The sequence below is a fragment of the Pteropus vampyrus genome, unplaced genomic scaffold (genome assembly GCF_000151845.1).
Source record: "Pteropus vampyrus isolate Shadow unplaced genomic scaffold, Pvam_2.0 Scaffold331, whole genome shotgun sequence".
Classification (NCBI taxonomy): Eukaryota; Metazoa; Chordata; class Mammalia; order Chiroptera; family Pteropodidae; genus Pteropus; species Pteropus vampyrus.
In genome coordinates this window covers 30,144-46,122 of record NW_011889112.1, presented here as the reverse complement: position 1 = coordinate 46,122, position 15,979 = coordinate 30,144, and the positions used below count along the sequence as shown (strand labels likewise).

General features: G+C 49.6%; 1 protein-coding gene across 12 annotated transcripts in view; it reads left to right on the top strand.

Moving 5' to 3' along the window:
• Window positions 1-15,979, top strand: part of MPRIP (myosin phosphatase Rho interacting protein) — a 141,515-nt gene that overhangs the window by 114,055 nt on the left and 11,481 nt on the right. For all 12 annotated transcript variants that reach the window (XM_011378118.2, XM_011378116.2, XM_023522108.1 and 9 more), the window contains 4 exons: window positions 1,189-1,753; window positions 3,583-3,699; window positions 13,665-13,812; window positions 14,609-14,726. In XM_011378118.2, coding sequence (XP_011376420.1) covers window positions 1,189-1,753; window positions 3,583-3,699; window positions 13,665-13,812; window positions 14,609-14,726 — 948 coding nt within the window. The remainder of the gene's footprint in view (window positions 1-1,188; window positions 1,754-3,582; window positions 3,700-13,664; window positions 13,813-14,608; window positions 14,727-15,979) is intronic.

Below are 15,979 nucleotides of genomic sequence, written 5' to 3'. Positions count from 1 at the left end.
AATTCCAGCTTTCCATGTCATCCTAATTTCCTACATGGCTGTAACCCTAATCTTGCTCTCAGTTCAGCAGTATTAAAAGGTCCATTCTGGAGAATTTTTGTTCAAATGCACATGTGATCTTAAATTGGAAACTTGTAGGGCCCACTGTTATGAATCACTTTGTTTTTTATTAGTCAGCTGCCAGGATCTGCCCACGGGGTGCTGGTGATTCTGTTCTCTTTTCCTTAGGTGCCTCTTTCTCTGGCTTCTTTATCTTTGGCCCCCATTTAAATGCAGGTGCTACCTGGAGTCCCATGCCAAGCCCTTGCAGTCCCAGGTGGTTTCCTACTCTGTGCTGAGGACTCTGTGCTTGGGTGGGACCAGAGGTCACTCTCCTCAGGCTGAGGGTCCCAAAGAGCCTGGAGACCCCTGCCTAACACTGCTAACACTGCCATGATTGATGCCCCCTACTGCACCCCTGCCAGGAATCTTTGCTTTGGGGCAAATTACAAAAAGGCATGGGCCACTGCTGGGTAAGCAGAAGTGCCCTTGAGTGTCCTGCTCTCCACCTGTCAAGTGGGCCACTGCATAGGGCAGGCTCATGGGTGCCACCCAGGCCATTCGTCTCACTTGTCCACAAGTGGTTTTTGGCCTGTCACTCTGATTCATCCATCACACCAGCCACCAGGGTAGTTTTCTTAAAACGCAGACCATATTTGTTCTCCGCTTATTAAAAACCCTTGATCCCTTCAAGGGATGTGGTTCATCTCATTCATTCTGTCATTACTGCCCAGTACATGCATGCCACAGGTTTGGCCTCCCTCAAGAAGGGGTTGGACAGTGGCTATGCTCTCACAGGGCTCTTGGCCTTGGCTCTAAGTTGGGCAGGGCTCCCTATGCTCCATCATCCTGGTGACAGGGTCATGTGATGCTCCACTACAGCATCTTAGTAAGAGGACCCTCCTAGTATCTTCCTGCTGGAAACTTCTAGGCCATCTGTGGCTCTTGCCCACCCACCTCCTCTCAGAACCCAGTTTGGGTTCCCTCCAAGGAAATGACAGCAGAGTGTCCTTTCTTTCTCTGCCCTGAAGAAGCTGCAGCAGAGATAGAAGAAGAATGTGGGGAAAGTAGTAGGGCTGGGGCCCTCTGCAGGGGTGAGTGCTTATCATCAGAGCCACACCTGACAGGCTGTTTGCCCCCTGCCCTCAGCTCATTACCAGAAGAGAAGAACCGGAGCAGCTCCTCTTTCGAATCTTACCAGAGGCCGAGCGAGAAGCAAGAGGTGGAACCCGGGGAGCCGGACCCCGAGCAGAAGAGGAGCCGGGCTCGGGAGCGGAGGCGGGAGGGGCGCTCCAAGACCTTTGACTGGGCTGAGTTCCGCCCCCTGCAGCAGGCCCTGGCACAAGAGAGGGCCAGCACCACAGGGCCCTCCGACGCCCGCCCCGAGGTGGAGCCAGGTGAGCTGGAGCGGGAGCGTGCGCGGAGGCGGGAAGAACGCCGCAAGCGCTTTGGGATGCTCGACACTGTGGACGGGCCAGGCACTGACGACATGGCCCTACGGATGGAGGTCGACCGGAGCCCAGGGCTGCCCATGACCCCTGACCTCAAGACACAGAACGTCCATGTTGAAATCGAGCAGCGGTGGCATCAGGTGGAGACCACCCCTCTCCGAGAAGAAAAGCAGGTGCCTATTGCCCCTCTGCACCTGTCCTCCTCTGAGGACGGAAGTGACCGGCTCTCCACTCATGAGCTGACCTCTCTGCTGGAGAAGGAGGTAACAGCCAGGGTTGGCCACGGGCAGACGGGTGAGTGGGTTCCATGCAGCAACCTTCCCTGAGCACCCCCTGTGCCCAGCAGTGGCCTGAGTGGTTCAGCTGTATAGCACTCAGGGAGATGTGGTCCCTCCCCTCAGGGACTTGCAGACCACTCAGGGAGATAACACAATGGACAGACCAATCCTAAGAGTACAGCATAGGCACTGAGAGATAAAGGGAGTGCCAGCTTATGCAGGGTGGCAGTGAGGGGCACCAGGCCTTTCCAAGAGGACAGAGGAGTTTGTTATGTGGCAAGGGCACTGTCATTAGGGCCAGGGGTGGCCAGAGAAGAGATTAGTAGGGTTGCAAGGCGCAGATGGGGGGCTCTGTCTACCCTGTTTCTGGCGTGAACTAGAGATTTTAGATAGGAGAGGCAGAGTTAGGTTTCAATCTGTACTAGGCAGCTCTGGGTCAAACAGGCCAAAACTGGAGGCAGAGATGAGCCCCAGTGCTTTCACAGCAGCCTGATGACTGTTGATGAGACCTAAGGGGGCATAGGGCAGGTGGCAGGTAGACTTTAGATATTTGGAATGTAAAACAGGCCCTTGGTGAGTGAGCAGGTGAAAGATGCCCTATAACTCATTCAACCCAGGCTGAGCTACAGAGGCTTTTTCCAGAGCATGTCCCTCAGGGCATCCAGATGCAGAGATGAGTAAGCCAGCCCTTGTGTTTGTTGCATACATAATATGTTAATATGGTCCTTCATGAAAATATATCCAGAAATCAAATCTGGGGAACTTCAACAGTGGATTTGTAAGTCTGAACAGGCAGTTCTGTGGCCAAAGAGGTACAGCGTTATAGTTTCATGTTTCAAATATTTTCTTTTATAAGCTGATTAAAGTTAGACTTGTCATTTTGGTCTGCCTTCACTTCTCCTTTTTCCTAGTTTGTTAATAAATTCACGAGACTGATATTTATTATTAGCATGAACACTTGAATTTTTTTCATTTTCTGTGTCTATTAATAAGATAATAAAGGCAAGATGTAAAAAAAATAACAATTTAAACTCGTATTGCCCTAAGCTGCCTAAATGGGCCTGCTAGCCAGCAGGCCAGACACTGAACCATAAATTTGTTTTAAACAGCAATGTCTGAAAATCAAGGGTCTCTATACCTTTTACAGCACAGCCTAGCAATGCCCTGCCCATTGCACTTTAGCTCCCCTCATACCACAACCTCTGGGGGCAGGGCAGCGTGGCCCACATGGCCCAGCATCCAATAGGCATGTAGGGAATGTTTGAAGAAGAGTGAGTGGATGAATAACCGAATTCAGAGCCATTGAAAACGAGAAGAATGTGAAATAGCTTGCTTGCTATCCACATCTTGTGCAACCATTTGTGCAGACAATTTTATGTGGAATCCATTGTATAAAAGTGGAGTTGTTGGAGTAGAAGTCTAGGTAAGGCCTGGAATGAGGCCTGCCCAGGGCAACACTGACCTATTTAACCATCATGAGGAACCCTAAAGGACCCAGCTAGGTTCTTCCTGGTGCAGGCACAAAGCCTCATTTCCTGGTGGGGTCTGTGTGTCAGAACCTTGAACAGGTGTGGAAATTACGTGGGTATCCTTGTCTGCCTTGTTATTTATGGCTTAAACTGGAGCTTTTAGTTCCAGATGCTGCAGATAAGAGCAGACCAGTTCATCCCTGACCTGTGGGTATGTAGAAGGCCAGGAAGGAGCCCATGTGCTCAGCCCAGCTAATATCAGAAATCTGTCTTGGGTCACTGCCGTGCTTTGCTTCTGTTTTTTTATACCATTTTGCTTAAAAATAAATATCTTTTTGCCAACAGTTGGAGCAGAGCCAGAAGGAAGCCTCGGACCTTCTGGAGCAGAACCGTCTCCTGCAGGACCAGTTGAGGGTGGCTCTGGGCCGGGAGCAGAGTGCCCGAGAAGGCTACGTGCTGCAGGTAGGGCTGCCTCGGCCCTCAAGATGCACTCAGAGGTTTCAGTGTGAAGGGCCCAGGCAGGCTAGAAATGTGCAAAACCTGCCTGAGCAGGGGTAGCTTCTCCCAAATGCCGCACCTCTGGGCTCCTCTACCAGAAGATCGAAGGTCTCAGTGCAGTGGGCCATGTGTATTTTTCCTCCTAGTATTACATTTTGGGGAATCCGTAACTTCTACATCTAAGGGGTTTTTGGGTGTGTTTGTTTTTTAATAAAATAATTTTGATAGTCCATCCTTTTGGCTCTCAAAGTAACCCAATATATATTTATTATAAATACCTTATATTTGCATGTTATTTCTAATTGTTTTCACAAAAGCAGTATTAGTCCTGTTTTACATATTGAAGAAATTGAGTAACATAGCCAGCCAAGTACCTCCCTAACAACCAAGTTATTGGCAAAGCTAGCACTGGATCCCCTGTTCTCTGTCTGTATCTGTACCATACCTATAAGGCATACCTGTGTATTACCACTAGTCTAGCGACCCCATTTCTTTCTTTCTCCCTAGACTGAAGTTTCAGGGGGGAAACGTGGCAACCCACCCAGCAAGCCCAGAAGGGGGGATGAGAGGGTCATAGCCTGGGTCTTCATCTGAGAGTTCAAACCCGGTGTCCACCAGAGAGATCTTCATTTCAGAGTCCTGGCCAGCAAGCAGATTCACAGAGAGCAGTGGGTAGCGCCGAGGGTGTCTCACCAGCTGGACAACTTTCCAGTTCTAGGGTACAGAATAACACACTACTGCTCCGTGGAGCTGACATGCTAATGGGGAGAGGCAACTGATGAATGAGTACTTGGGAAAAGCAAAATGGGATGATGCAACAGCTCTCTGCCAAGGCTGAGGACCCAGCATTTGAGTCAGGGTCCCAGGTTCAAGTGCAGACCCTACCACTAACCTGCAAAACCCAGGACCTTCTCCCTTACAGTGTCGGCCACTCCTTGCCTGTGTAGACTTAGATCTTGTCCTAAGGGCCCTTCCAGCTCTCAGTGACCCTGAGTCTCTGTGAAGAGTTGCTGTGTCAGCATTCTCAGACCACCATACCTTGGCTGCCTCAGTCCAAGTCGGCACATAAACCCTCTGGGCAGTCTGCCTTCCTGCCTCTCTCCATACCCTCCATACCGTTTTTGTTGCATGTTCCCTCTGCCTTTTCTCTCTTTCTCTCATTTCTCTTTTCCCCCCAGCCTTGGCGCCCCACATTCCCTGTACCCTCCTCAGCCCCTTCAGCTGTAGTTATTGCTTTTCAAACTCTCAGGTACCGGGAACTGGTGATGATGGGCACCCCTCTTTCCTACACGGCTCAATCTGGGCTTTTTGTGTCGTTCGCGCAAACCCTCCAGGTTTGAGGAGCATCTTTTTAAACCTTGGTTGGTCCTACATACTACACAAATTTACTTCACATTAGGTGGTAAAGATACTAGCAGCAGATTTTGCACATTGCTAACCTAAGAACCTACCTCATTTGTGTCTAACTTGGATGATTGCATGAGCCTGCACTTAAGCCCCTGTCAGTTGATACTGGGCAGAACTGGCCTCTGAACACCTTCCTGCTAGATCTGATAACAGGTTGCTTTTAATCTCCCTTTGCACTTTGGGAATGCTTATAACCAAAAGTCCGAGTGAACAAGGGCTGTTGGGATTAAGGGTCAGAAGGAGTTGGCCACTTGGGGTGGGTACTACGCTAACCATGCTGGGAGGAGGAGCTTGCATGGTTTGGACATGCCTGTGGAGTATAACTTAATAACAGTGTAACTGAGTGTCACATCTGTGGCCTCCCCACCAGCAGACTAAGAGGGGGCCACAGGCAGGCCAAATTCTTAGGCTGGGCTGTTCTCATTCTTGTTCATGTTCTTGTTTTTTCCTACATTATTAGTTCTGTCTATTCTGCATGTCTTTCCATTTGGGGAGTTTTGTTTCATTTGTATTTTGTTTGCATGCTTTACTTTCTTATTTTAAATCTCTTGAAGAGTTTGCTTGTTTTGTTGGTTATTGTATTTTACTCCATGGTTTCCGTTTTTCCCTTGTTTTGTCTTCTTAAAGGTAGAGATAGTTCTTTCTGTTACTGTAGAGGATAGGCTCTGCGTCCCAAAGGAAAATGTTTAGATGTCACCTTGCTGACATCCCTTATTAGTTGCCTCCCTTCCTTCTCTCCCTAGCCTAGAAGGAAGTGACATCATCACCCACACCCTGCGTCTTTTTTTAGGATTTATTGTTTAGACCTGTGTACCTTTTGTTTTCTAAAACAGATGCCTATGCTCTGCTGCCCTCCCTGTACTTCCTGCAGGTTTCTTGTCCTTCAGTCTTCGTTTTGCTTACCCGTGTGTTCCATTATTCAGTTTCATTTGGTTTATTTCTCCTAGAAGCTGTTTTGATGTTATTGTCCATGTTCTGTTTACCTGGATGCAGCACTTACCAAAAAAATTAAGATGATTTGTTCGATTTTTTTTTTTTTTTAATGAAAAAAAATTGTGCAAAGGATAAAAGGCAAACTCACCAAGGAACTTTTCTATGGTTGACCCTGGCCAGAGGTGTGACACTCAGAACTGGGAAGCCCGAGTGTTACTAACCAGTGTTTAATCGGTTTTTTTAAGACTGAAGTGGCCACCTCCCAATCCGGTGCCTGGCAGAGGCTCCACAGAGTCAGCCAAGATCTGCAAAAGGAGCTGGAGGCCCAGTGCCGGCGCCAGGGGCTGACCACGCAGCAGACCCAGGCCCTGAAGCGCAGCTATGGGGAGGCCAAGGATGCGGTCCGGCACCATGAGGCCGAGATCCATAGCCTCCAGGCAAGGCTCAGCAACGCTGCCGCTGAGCTCACCATCAAGGAACAGGCACTGGCCAAGCTCAAAGGTGACCTGAAGCTGGAAAAGGACAAGGTTCGTGAGCAGCTAGAGGAGTGGCAGCACAGCGAGGCTACACTGAGCGGTCAGCTGCAGGCCAGTGAGCAGAAGCTCAAGAGTGCAGAGGCCCTGCTGCTGGAGAAGACACAGGAGCTACGGGACCTGGGGATGCAGCAGGCACTGCAGAAGGACCGGCAGAAGGAGGTGCAAAGGCTGCAGGAGCGCATCACTGACCTCAGCCAGCAGCTCAGTGCCAGTGAGCAGTCTCAAAGGCTGATGGAGGAGAAGCTGCAGAGGAACTACGAGCTGCTGCTAGAGAGCTGTGAGAAGGAGAAGCAGGTATTGTTGCAGAACCTGAAGGAGGTGGAAGACAAAGCCAGTGCCTATGAGGACCAGCTCCAGGACCATGAACAACAGATGGAGGTCCTCCAGAAGGAGAAGCTGAGTGCCAAGTTTGAGGGTAGCGAGATAGTGCACCAGCTGGAGGAGCAGCTGGAGATGAAAGAGGCCAGCATCCAGAAGCTGGCCAAGCATGTCCAAAGCCTCAGAGATGAGCGAGACCTGATCAAGCAGCGGTTCCAGGAGCTGATGGAGCGCATCACTGTATCTGATGGGGACATTGCTGAGCTTCAAGAGAAGCTGAGGGGAAGAGAGGCCGACTACCAGAGCCTAGAGCACTCCTATAGGAGAGTGGCCAGCCAGCTCCAGGACATGCATACTCTGCTGAAAGAGAAGGAGGAAGAGCTGAAGCACATCAAGGAAATGCATGAGAAAGTTCTGGAAAAGAAAGATCAGGACCTCAATGAGGCTTTGGTTAAAATGGTTGTCTTGGGGAGCAGCTTAGAGGAAACAGAAATGAAGCTCCAGGCAAAGGAAGACATTTTAAGAAAATTTGCAAAGGCATCTTCAGAGGAGGTGGAGGAGCCGCGGAGCTCCCTGGAAGAAGCAGAAGAAGATGGCATTGTGCTCTCAGGCCCGCAGCTCCAAGTCACTGGCGTACCTCTAGGCTTCCCACACTTGAGACTCGAAGATGAGGACCCAGGAGCTGCCCTTGAGGAGGAATGCGGGGACAGCAGCCCCAGGAAGGAAGCAAGTATGGTGCTCCCAAAGTCAGAAATGCCTGACAGAGAACGGCACCTGCAGAGCGCGGCAAAACCTGAGCAGGGGGTACCCGGCATTAAAAGGCAAAGAATCCGGTTCTCCACGATCCAGTGCCAGAAATACACCCACCCCGACGGGTCCGAGAAGACCTGGACCAGCAGCACGTCTTCAGACACCAGTCAGGACCAGTCACCCTCAGAGGAAAGTATGTCGTCAGAGGCCACCCCCAGCTCACTTCCTGCAACTAGTGACTCTGACACCTACCTCTCCATCATACACTCCCTGGAGACCAAGCTCTACATCACAGAAGAGAAGCTTAAAGATGTGACACTGAAGCTAGAGAGCCAGCAGGGCCAGAGCCAGGAAGCCCTGCTCACGCTGCACCAGCAATGGGCCAGCACCGAGGCACGGCTCCGCGAGCAACTCCGCGCCAGCCTGTTCCAGGTCAGAGCGCTAGCCTCCCAGCTGGATCAGGAAAGACAGGCCAGGGTGAAGATAGTCGAAAATCACGTTGGGGAGCTTGGCAACTTCCAGGTTAAAAACAGTCAGGCCCTGGCTTGCTTAGAAAACTGCCAAGAACAGCTAAGATCTCTGCCACTGGCCAGCCAGGAGGAAGCCCAGGATGCAGGAGCAGGTCCTCTGGCCAGCGTAGAAAGCGCGCTAGTCAGCGCCATCCAGGCCCTGCACCACTGGCCACCCCTCGCAGATAATGGGGCCCAAGCTCAGCTAGAGGAAGGGAGTTTCTTGGAGAAAGGGAAAGCAACTTTGCAGCAGCCAACTCACCGGCCTGAACTGACTGAGCAGGAGCAGCTAAAGCTCCTTTCTGATCAAATAGCTCTGGAAGCCTCACTGATAAACCAAATAGCAGACTCTTTAAAAAACACAACATCAGATATCTCGCGTGTTCTCCACGAGATTTCTCAGTCAGAAAAGTTGCCCCTCGATTCTGGAAGTGCTGCAGTCTGTCCTGGGACCCCAGCAGACACCTGGGCTAGGAAGGTGCTGGTAGATGGTGAATTCTGGAGCCAGGTTGAGTCTCTGAGTGAGCACCTAGGGACACTAGGAAGAGAGGCAACTGTCCCATCAGGAGGTGGGCAGCAGAGTGTCCCACAAGCCCTGGTCCCTGCCCTGGCAAATGCCACATGGGTCAGGGCAGAGCTCAGCTTTGCTGTGCAGTCAGTAAGGGAGTCGTTCCACCGTCGATTGCAGAGCATCCAGGAGACACTCCGGGGGACCCAGACAGCCCTGCAGCAGCATAAGCATGTGCTGGGGGAGATCTTGGGAGCCTACCAAACCCCCGACTTTGAGAGAGTGATGCAGCAAGTCTCAGAAGCCCTCAAGCTTCCAGCAGGCTTCGCAGAGGGTGTACAGGCATCCTGGGACTTGAGTCCATTAGGAGAACTGAGCCATCAAGACATAGCTGGCTCCCAGGAGCCCTTGCACTTATCCATCGAGAGCTCTGGAGCCCTCGTTGCTATTCAGGAAGAACTTGCCCTACAGCTTAAAGATAAGGCCTGTCTCTTAGGGGAGATATCTGCTGCTTTAACATCTCTTCCCCCTGTGGAATCAGTAAGAGATTGTCAGAAGCTACTTCAAGCATCCCAAAATCTCTCCTATAACACTTGTTTGGGAGGCCTCGGTCAGTATTCATCATTATTAGTTAAAGATGCAATTATTCAGGCTCAGGTATGTTATGCAGCCTGCAAAATTCGACTGGAGTATGAAAAGGAGCTCCAGTGCTACAAGGAGTCCTGGCAGAGCAGGGGGGCCTCCTGCCAAGAACACAGGCAAGCTGTTGGAGCACTAAGTGAGGAGTACGAGGAACTTCTCCGGAAGCAGAAAAGGGAGTACCTAGAAGTGATTGCCATTGTTGAAAGGGAAAACGCAGAGCTCAAGGCCAAGGTCACCCAGCTAGACCATCAACAGAGGTATTTGGAAGAAGTAGAAAGCAAGCACAGCGAGAACATGTTTGCCCTGCAAGGGAGGTACGAGGAGGAGATCAGGTGTGTGGTGGAACAGTTGAACAGAGCAGAAAACACACTGCAAGCTGAGCACAGCAGAGTCCTGAGTCAGCTGGATGCCTCGGTAAGAGACAGGCAGGACATGGAGAGGCACCATGTGGAGCAGATGCAGACCCTGGAGGACAAGTTCCAGCTCAAGGTCAAAGAGCTGCAGACAATTCACGAGGAGGAGCTGAGGACCTTGCAGGAGCACTACTCCCAGAACCTGCAGTGCCTGCAGGAGACACTCTGCCACTACGAGGGGCAGCACTCTGAAGCCTTGGTCGTGCCCAGCCCCCTAAGCAGCCCCCACCAGCCCCCCTCTTCCAGCTGGCCAGCCAGCCAGCCTAGGGATGCTCTGCAGGCAGCCAAGGGAGAGGCTGACTCCATGACGGGGCTGAGAGAGCGTATCCAGGAGCTGGAGGCCCAGATGGACATCATGCGGGAGGAGCTGGAGCACAAGGACCTTGAGGGCAATGCAGCCACACTGCGAGAGAAGTACCAGAAAGACTTTGAGAACCTTAAGGTTTTGAAGCATTGTTTAATTTGCAGAGCAGTCAAGGGGCAGGCATTTTCCTGCTTGTTGGGGGCGGGGGTGGTATCTGGTGCATCAGACTCTCAGGGTGGAGCTGGGAGATGGTTCTTGGCTCTGAGTTACTGTATAAACAGAATCGAGTCAACCTTCTGTTCCTCCCTTGACTCCTCACTGGCCATGGTGCGGCCTCATAGCAGGGCCCAGGCAAGGGTCCTATTCAATACCCCACACTGGGAAAGGACTAGCAGAAGAACATGGTCACTGGTGAGAAAGGGAGTGTAGTCTCCCCATCGCTTTTCTACCTGCTTCTAGTGGCCTCTGCATCCCCTCAGCAAGTGAAGCCCCTGCCCTCCAGCTCCTAGCCTCGCCCTTTCTCCTGCCCCCACAGGGTACACCTTCAGGCTGGTGCAGACCCAAACTTGAGTCCAGGAAAGACAGGCACCCTTGGAGGGTCAGCTCCTAACTGTCCTAAGAGAGCAGTTGGAGTATCCAAAAGATAGGAATATTTGCAAGACAGTGTCAAGGATCACACTCCCATTGCAACTCTGGGGAACTGGCATTTAATGGACATTCTATGTAAGAAGGAAGGGCTTTTCTACTGAAAACAGCTTTCAGGTGCTGGTATTCTTTCTCAAGAGCTTTGAGAAATTACCTTTTCCTTTCACTGTCCCCCATACCCGCACCCCATTTCACGCTCTGCCTCATTAGGCAGAGTATCCAGGCCCTGGCACAAACAGTTAACATTCCCAGGCCCATGGGCATTGGGCTGTGTGAAGTAGTCCAGCTTCTCATCTACCTCCTTCATAGCCAGAGACACCTGTGTGTATGCCTGGGGCTGCCCGGAATTTCCTCTAAGCTTCTCAGCATTATCCTCTTGAGCTTCTTGCCATCCCTTAGAGCTACAGCCAGTTAATACCCAGGCCCCTTGCAAGCCCTTCAGCACCCCCGTCAAGCTTCTGGTGAGATGACTCCTCCCTCGGTACAGCACAGAGCTGGCTCTCAGGCTGCAGTGGCTGCTTTGCTGCTGCTGCCAAATGTCCTATTCCCAGCAGCTCATTCCTCTGGCTCTGAAAAAAAAAAAAAAGAAAGAAATGTTCTGTGTTAGCAGTGTATTCTTTACCTTTGTATGACAACACAGTCCACTGACCAAAAATAAGCACGTGTGGTTGTCAGCAAGCACTCAGGTGACTGAGAGGCCATCTTCACTGTTCTAGTTCCAAGTCAGTCAAAACCTTTTGAAAACTTATGAATTATGAGAAAGCTTCAAGGGCTGTTTTGTGAAAGTACTCAAATGAACCCCCCTGTGACAGTACATGTGAGCACAGCATTCAGGTGGGCCATGTGTACCTTTAAAAGTAACAAACACTGTTTTCCAGTGCCTGCTCTATCCACAGGGCACCCAGCAGCTTTCCATGACACTGAGCAGGTCTGCGTGAGCAGGTGCTTGGGCTCATACACACCCATCATTCACAGGGGCCCAAGTGTTCCCTCTCCACTACAGTGAACTGCCTGCCACCTGTTGGCTCTACCAGAGCCTCCTGTACAGTGAGGCAATTTCAGCCCCCACATTAGTCAGCTGAGCATTTATAAGGCTTTGGCCAGAGTGGTGACATCATACCACCAGTTAGCAAGACATCAGAAAGGAGACAAACTAGCCACGGATGGTGCTGGGACCCAGTGTCTTCCAGCGGTGACATAGGTCTGTGATGTTCTCATTGACTCCCTTGAGACACACAGAAACTAAAACTAAATAGCACTCTGTTAATTTGTACAGATTTTTGCCTGGGTTGGGGCGACTGAGCTCTGGGTCTGATGGCCCCTCTGTTACAGTCCCAGGCTGACGCCTTCCCTCATGACTCTGCTCAGTAGTCTTTGAGGAACTTTTTTTGGTCCCAAGGATTATTGGCTTAAAAATTAAAATATTTTTACAGATTATTTTTAACACATATTCTCTCCTAGGAAGCAGCTAGTTTTTAAAGATATCTCAGAGTTTCTGTAGGAAGATTTTGACCCTTTAAGTATTCTAAAGCACTCAAATCAAACTAATATTTATGAGAGCTACTAGCTGTGTGTTAACCAAGAAGCCATAGGTGAACCAAAGCATGAGAGAGGGAAGATGAGGGGCTCAGAGCTAGCCAGAGGCCAAGAGCCAAAGCCCTAGCCTCCAGCTGTCCTGTGGTGTGATGGTAGTGAAAGGAGACCACTGGCTTCCAGATGGAGTCTCTGGGAGAAGGAATGCCCAATTAATGGTGGACAACAATTAAGACCATTTGCCCACTGCAGCATATCAGTTGCAGTAAAGTCCAGACTATGGCCATGAGTTTGAAAATACTAAATAGAAGACCTCAGAAAGGCCTCACAATTACTGTGGGGGCTCAAAGATACCCAAGCACGATGATCTGATTTCTTGATATTCTTTCTCAAATCCATGTGCAAGATTGACTCGATAGTATAGGATTGGAAAGAGGAGCCTCTGCTATACTTGCATTTGGAATGTAACATAACCACATTCTTTCAGTTCTTAAAAATCTCTGAAAGGCCTAATCCCTATTTAGAAACCTAAGAGATTTAGACAGTGTGCCTCTGTGCACAAAATAACTGTACATGCCACCGTCTTGCATCTGAGTGGCACATTCACAAACCCTGTTCATAAGAGCAACTGTGATAAGCCAGTCTTGGGTTTCCCAAGTTTGATCCCTTCTTAAGGCATACCTGTCCTTCCCCTGCACTCATGTCCAGGTAATAAACCAACCCAGCTTGTATATAAGTTTTGAGAGCAGTCCTGTTATATATCTCTATACAGTTACTGGAGTCACTAATTAATTAGTTCCCCTCCTTGTACTTCAAAAGAAAAAGGAAGACGCAGACTGGAAAGGAAGAGATCACATAGCCTAATATAATTCCCTCAGTGGGCAGTGGAAAAGTTAAATGACCAGATAAGGATGGCTAGCTGGTTAGGGGCAGGGCTGGGGCCCTTGGCTTCCTCCAGCTATTTAGGACTGTGAAATGCCAAATTTATGACTGCCACTGAGAGCTGCTCGCTGTATAACTCAAACCAGACATGGCCAGGCTCTGCATGTGTACACTCTTCTCCCTCTCTCTTATCAGTCCTACCTGCCAGTAATTCTATCAAGGTACAAGACTGGCTATTTTAAATTCCACTGCAGCTATTTCCCAGCTGCAATACCAACTCCTTCCACAGAATTCAGAACAATCACAGAAATAAGACAATTTATAAATATAAATACCTTTTTCTAAATTCTCTAATAGCATAAAATGCCCTGTAGCATCAGTGAGCCTCCAGACAGCCATCCGGTGGCCCCACTGGCTCAGTGCTTGCCTTCAGAGAGCGTATTCTCTATACCATGAAACCTGGAGCAGGCAGGGCTATTGGCATATTAAACAGGACACCCAACTTAAGGTAAAGAAATAAATTGATAAGTTCCCTTTTGCATCTTGCAGGCCACATGTGAGCGAGGCTTTGCAGCAATGGAAGAAACACACCAGAAAAAGATTGAAGATCTGCAGAGGCAGCACCAGCGGGAACTGGAGAAACTGAGGGAGGAGAAAGACCGCCTTCTGGCCGAGGAGACTGCGGCCACCATCTCAGGTGGGAGCTGGGCATGCTGGCTGGTTTAGCATGGAGGGCAGAACAGGTAGCAAACTTTACCTGAGCTGAATGTACAGCTCAAGTAATGACTGGCCTTTGTGCTGCCTTTTGGCTGAGATTTAAGCTTTATTATTCAAGAGAATTCTATGACAATTCTGAGGAAAAAGCTGGTTTTCGGAGCCCTTTGAGAGTTGTAAGCCTAGAGCCAGCACTTCAGCTTCCCACAACCACCAGCATACCCAGCTACACGTGAGGGACTATCCCCAGCCTTATCAGTCCCATCGATTGCATTTCCTTGTGACAGACACCTGTCAGCCTAAGACCTCTGCCCAGAGTGCCCCATAACTTCAGAGCACAAAGATTCTGTAGCTTCTACCTGGCACAACTTTGTTACAGAGCCGACAGTACTTTCCCTGAGAAAGCACAGTGCCATAGGTTTTGTGTTGCCTTCTCTTTATGTAATTATACTTTATGGTGGTTTATTATTTTAGTACACAGGAAGAAAATATAGCAGTCTGAAAGCTTTCTCGTTTTATAAACTTATGCTTGAATATAACATTGATACTTATTTAATCAATTTGGTTTTCATCTAACATCAAAAGAACAAACACACCTGCATCCCTTTTGTGGGAAGTTTCCTGAGAATTCTCCTAGCCTGCATCCACCTCAGAGAATGGGTTTGGGAGAGGCCAGCCTGACTGCAGATGGATTAAGCATTAACACTGGGGAGCCGTCACATCTCTGTCAGTCTGGCTTCCCACCCTTTTGGTGCTGATGGCCATGTCCTTGCATGCAGCCATTGAAGCTATGAAGAACGCCCACCGAGAGGAGATGGAGCGCGAGTTGGAGAAGAGCCAGCGGTCCCAGATCAGCAGCATCAACTCAGACATCGAGGCCCTGCGGCGACAGTATCTGTGAGTCAGCTTCCTGCTCTCAGGAGGGGCTGGAGGGTGGCCCTTTGGTGGGGAGCAGTGCCTTTGTAGGAACCTTTCCTGTGTCTTTGAGGGAGCCACACAGATACAGGTCCTGAGGATGGCACTGGGTAGAGGCCCATATGAACTGAGGGCAGCTCAGAACTTTCCCTGAGAGGCTGAGTGCTGCTCGAGGGTCATCAAGCCACTGGCTTTCATGGCCCAAGTGGGCTTCTTGTTACTAAAACAAATAGAAACTAATCACCAAAATCTAAAGAATAAGATGCAGCAAAGGAAATTTTATAACTACCTGCCGTTCTTTGGGGCTGATCTCAGGCCATCCCTGGAATTTGTTCTCTCCATCAGCTGTTCTCTGCCACTGCCTCAGTAGCTTGCAAGAGGAAATCTGGTCTAGGGCCTGATGCCTAGTGCTTTATGGCTGTGCATGGCAGAGGTGGCCATAAACCCTACATTTTTTTAAAAGTATGCTGATTTCCCTTTGCATAGACAAGAGACTGAAAGGCATACAGCAGCACAGCTACTCATTTTTTTCCTTTAGTAGAGCTAACACCACTGGGAGCTCTTGAATTGGCTACTGCGAGAGCCATGCAGAGCTAGCCTTTATCAAGGTCTTTGCAACATAAAAGAATGCAGGTCCCTGCCTCTTCCAGGGCTCCCATTCAGTGCAGTCAGGGGCAGGGCCAGACAGTTCTGTGAACTGCAATCATATTCATCTCGGCTAGAGGGGGTGCAGATGCATAGGGCATGGTCAGCTTGCCTTAAAGCCCTTCATCTTTGGCTCCACCACTGGGAGAAACAGCCCTTCTCAAGGAGTCCAGGGTGATGGAGAACAATGTTGCAAGGCTTTGATTTTCTGTGTGTGAATAGGTCCTGGTACTGGCTTATCAAACACAGATCGCCTCAAAAGTTAGTGCTGAAAACAATTTGCAAATCTGATTTCTCTCAAAAACAGGACATGTATTTCAACACAAGTGAATGAATTCTCTCTTGACTTCAAGAGAGAAGTTTTGTCCATGAGACTATTAAGCTACTTGAGAGAACCACGGAAGGACACAGAATAGACTTCTATAATCCTATAGTACTTTTTAAGTTTTCCCTTATTTAGTTGGGTACAAACTTTTTGAGACAACAAAATGCATAGGGATTCCTCTCTTGCTCAGTTCTTTCTGTTGTCTCATTGCCCCTCAAGTTATACAATGGGGACACAGAACCTTTTGGAGGCCTTGGCCCTGGGG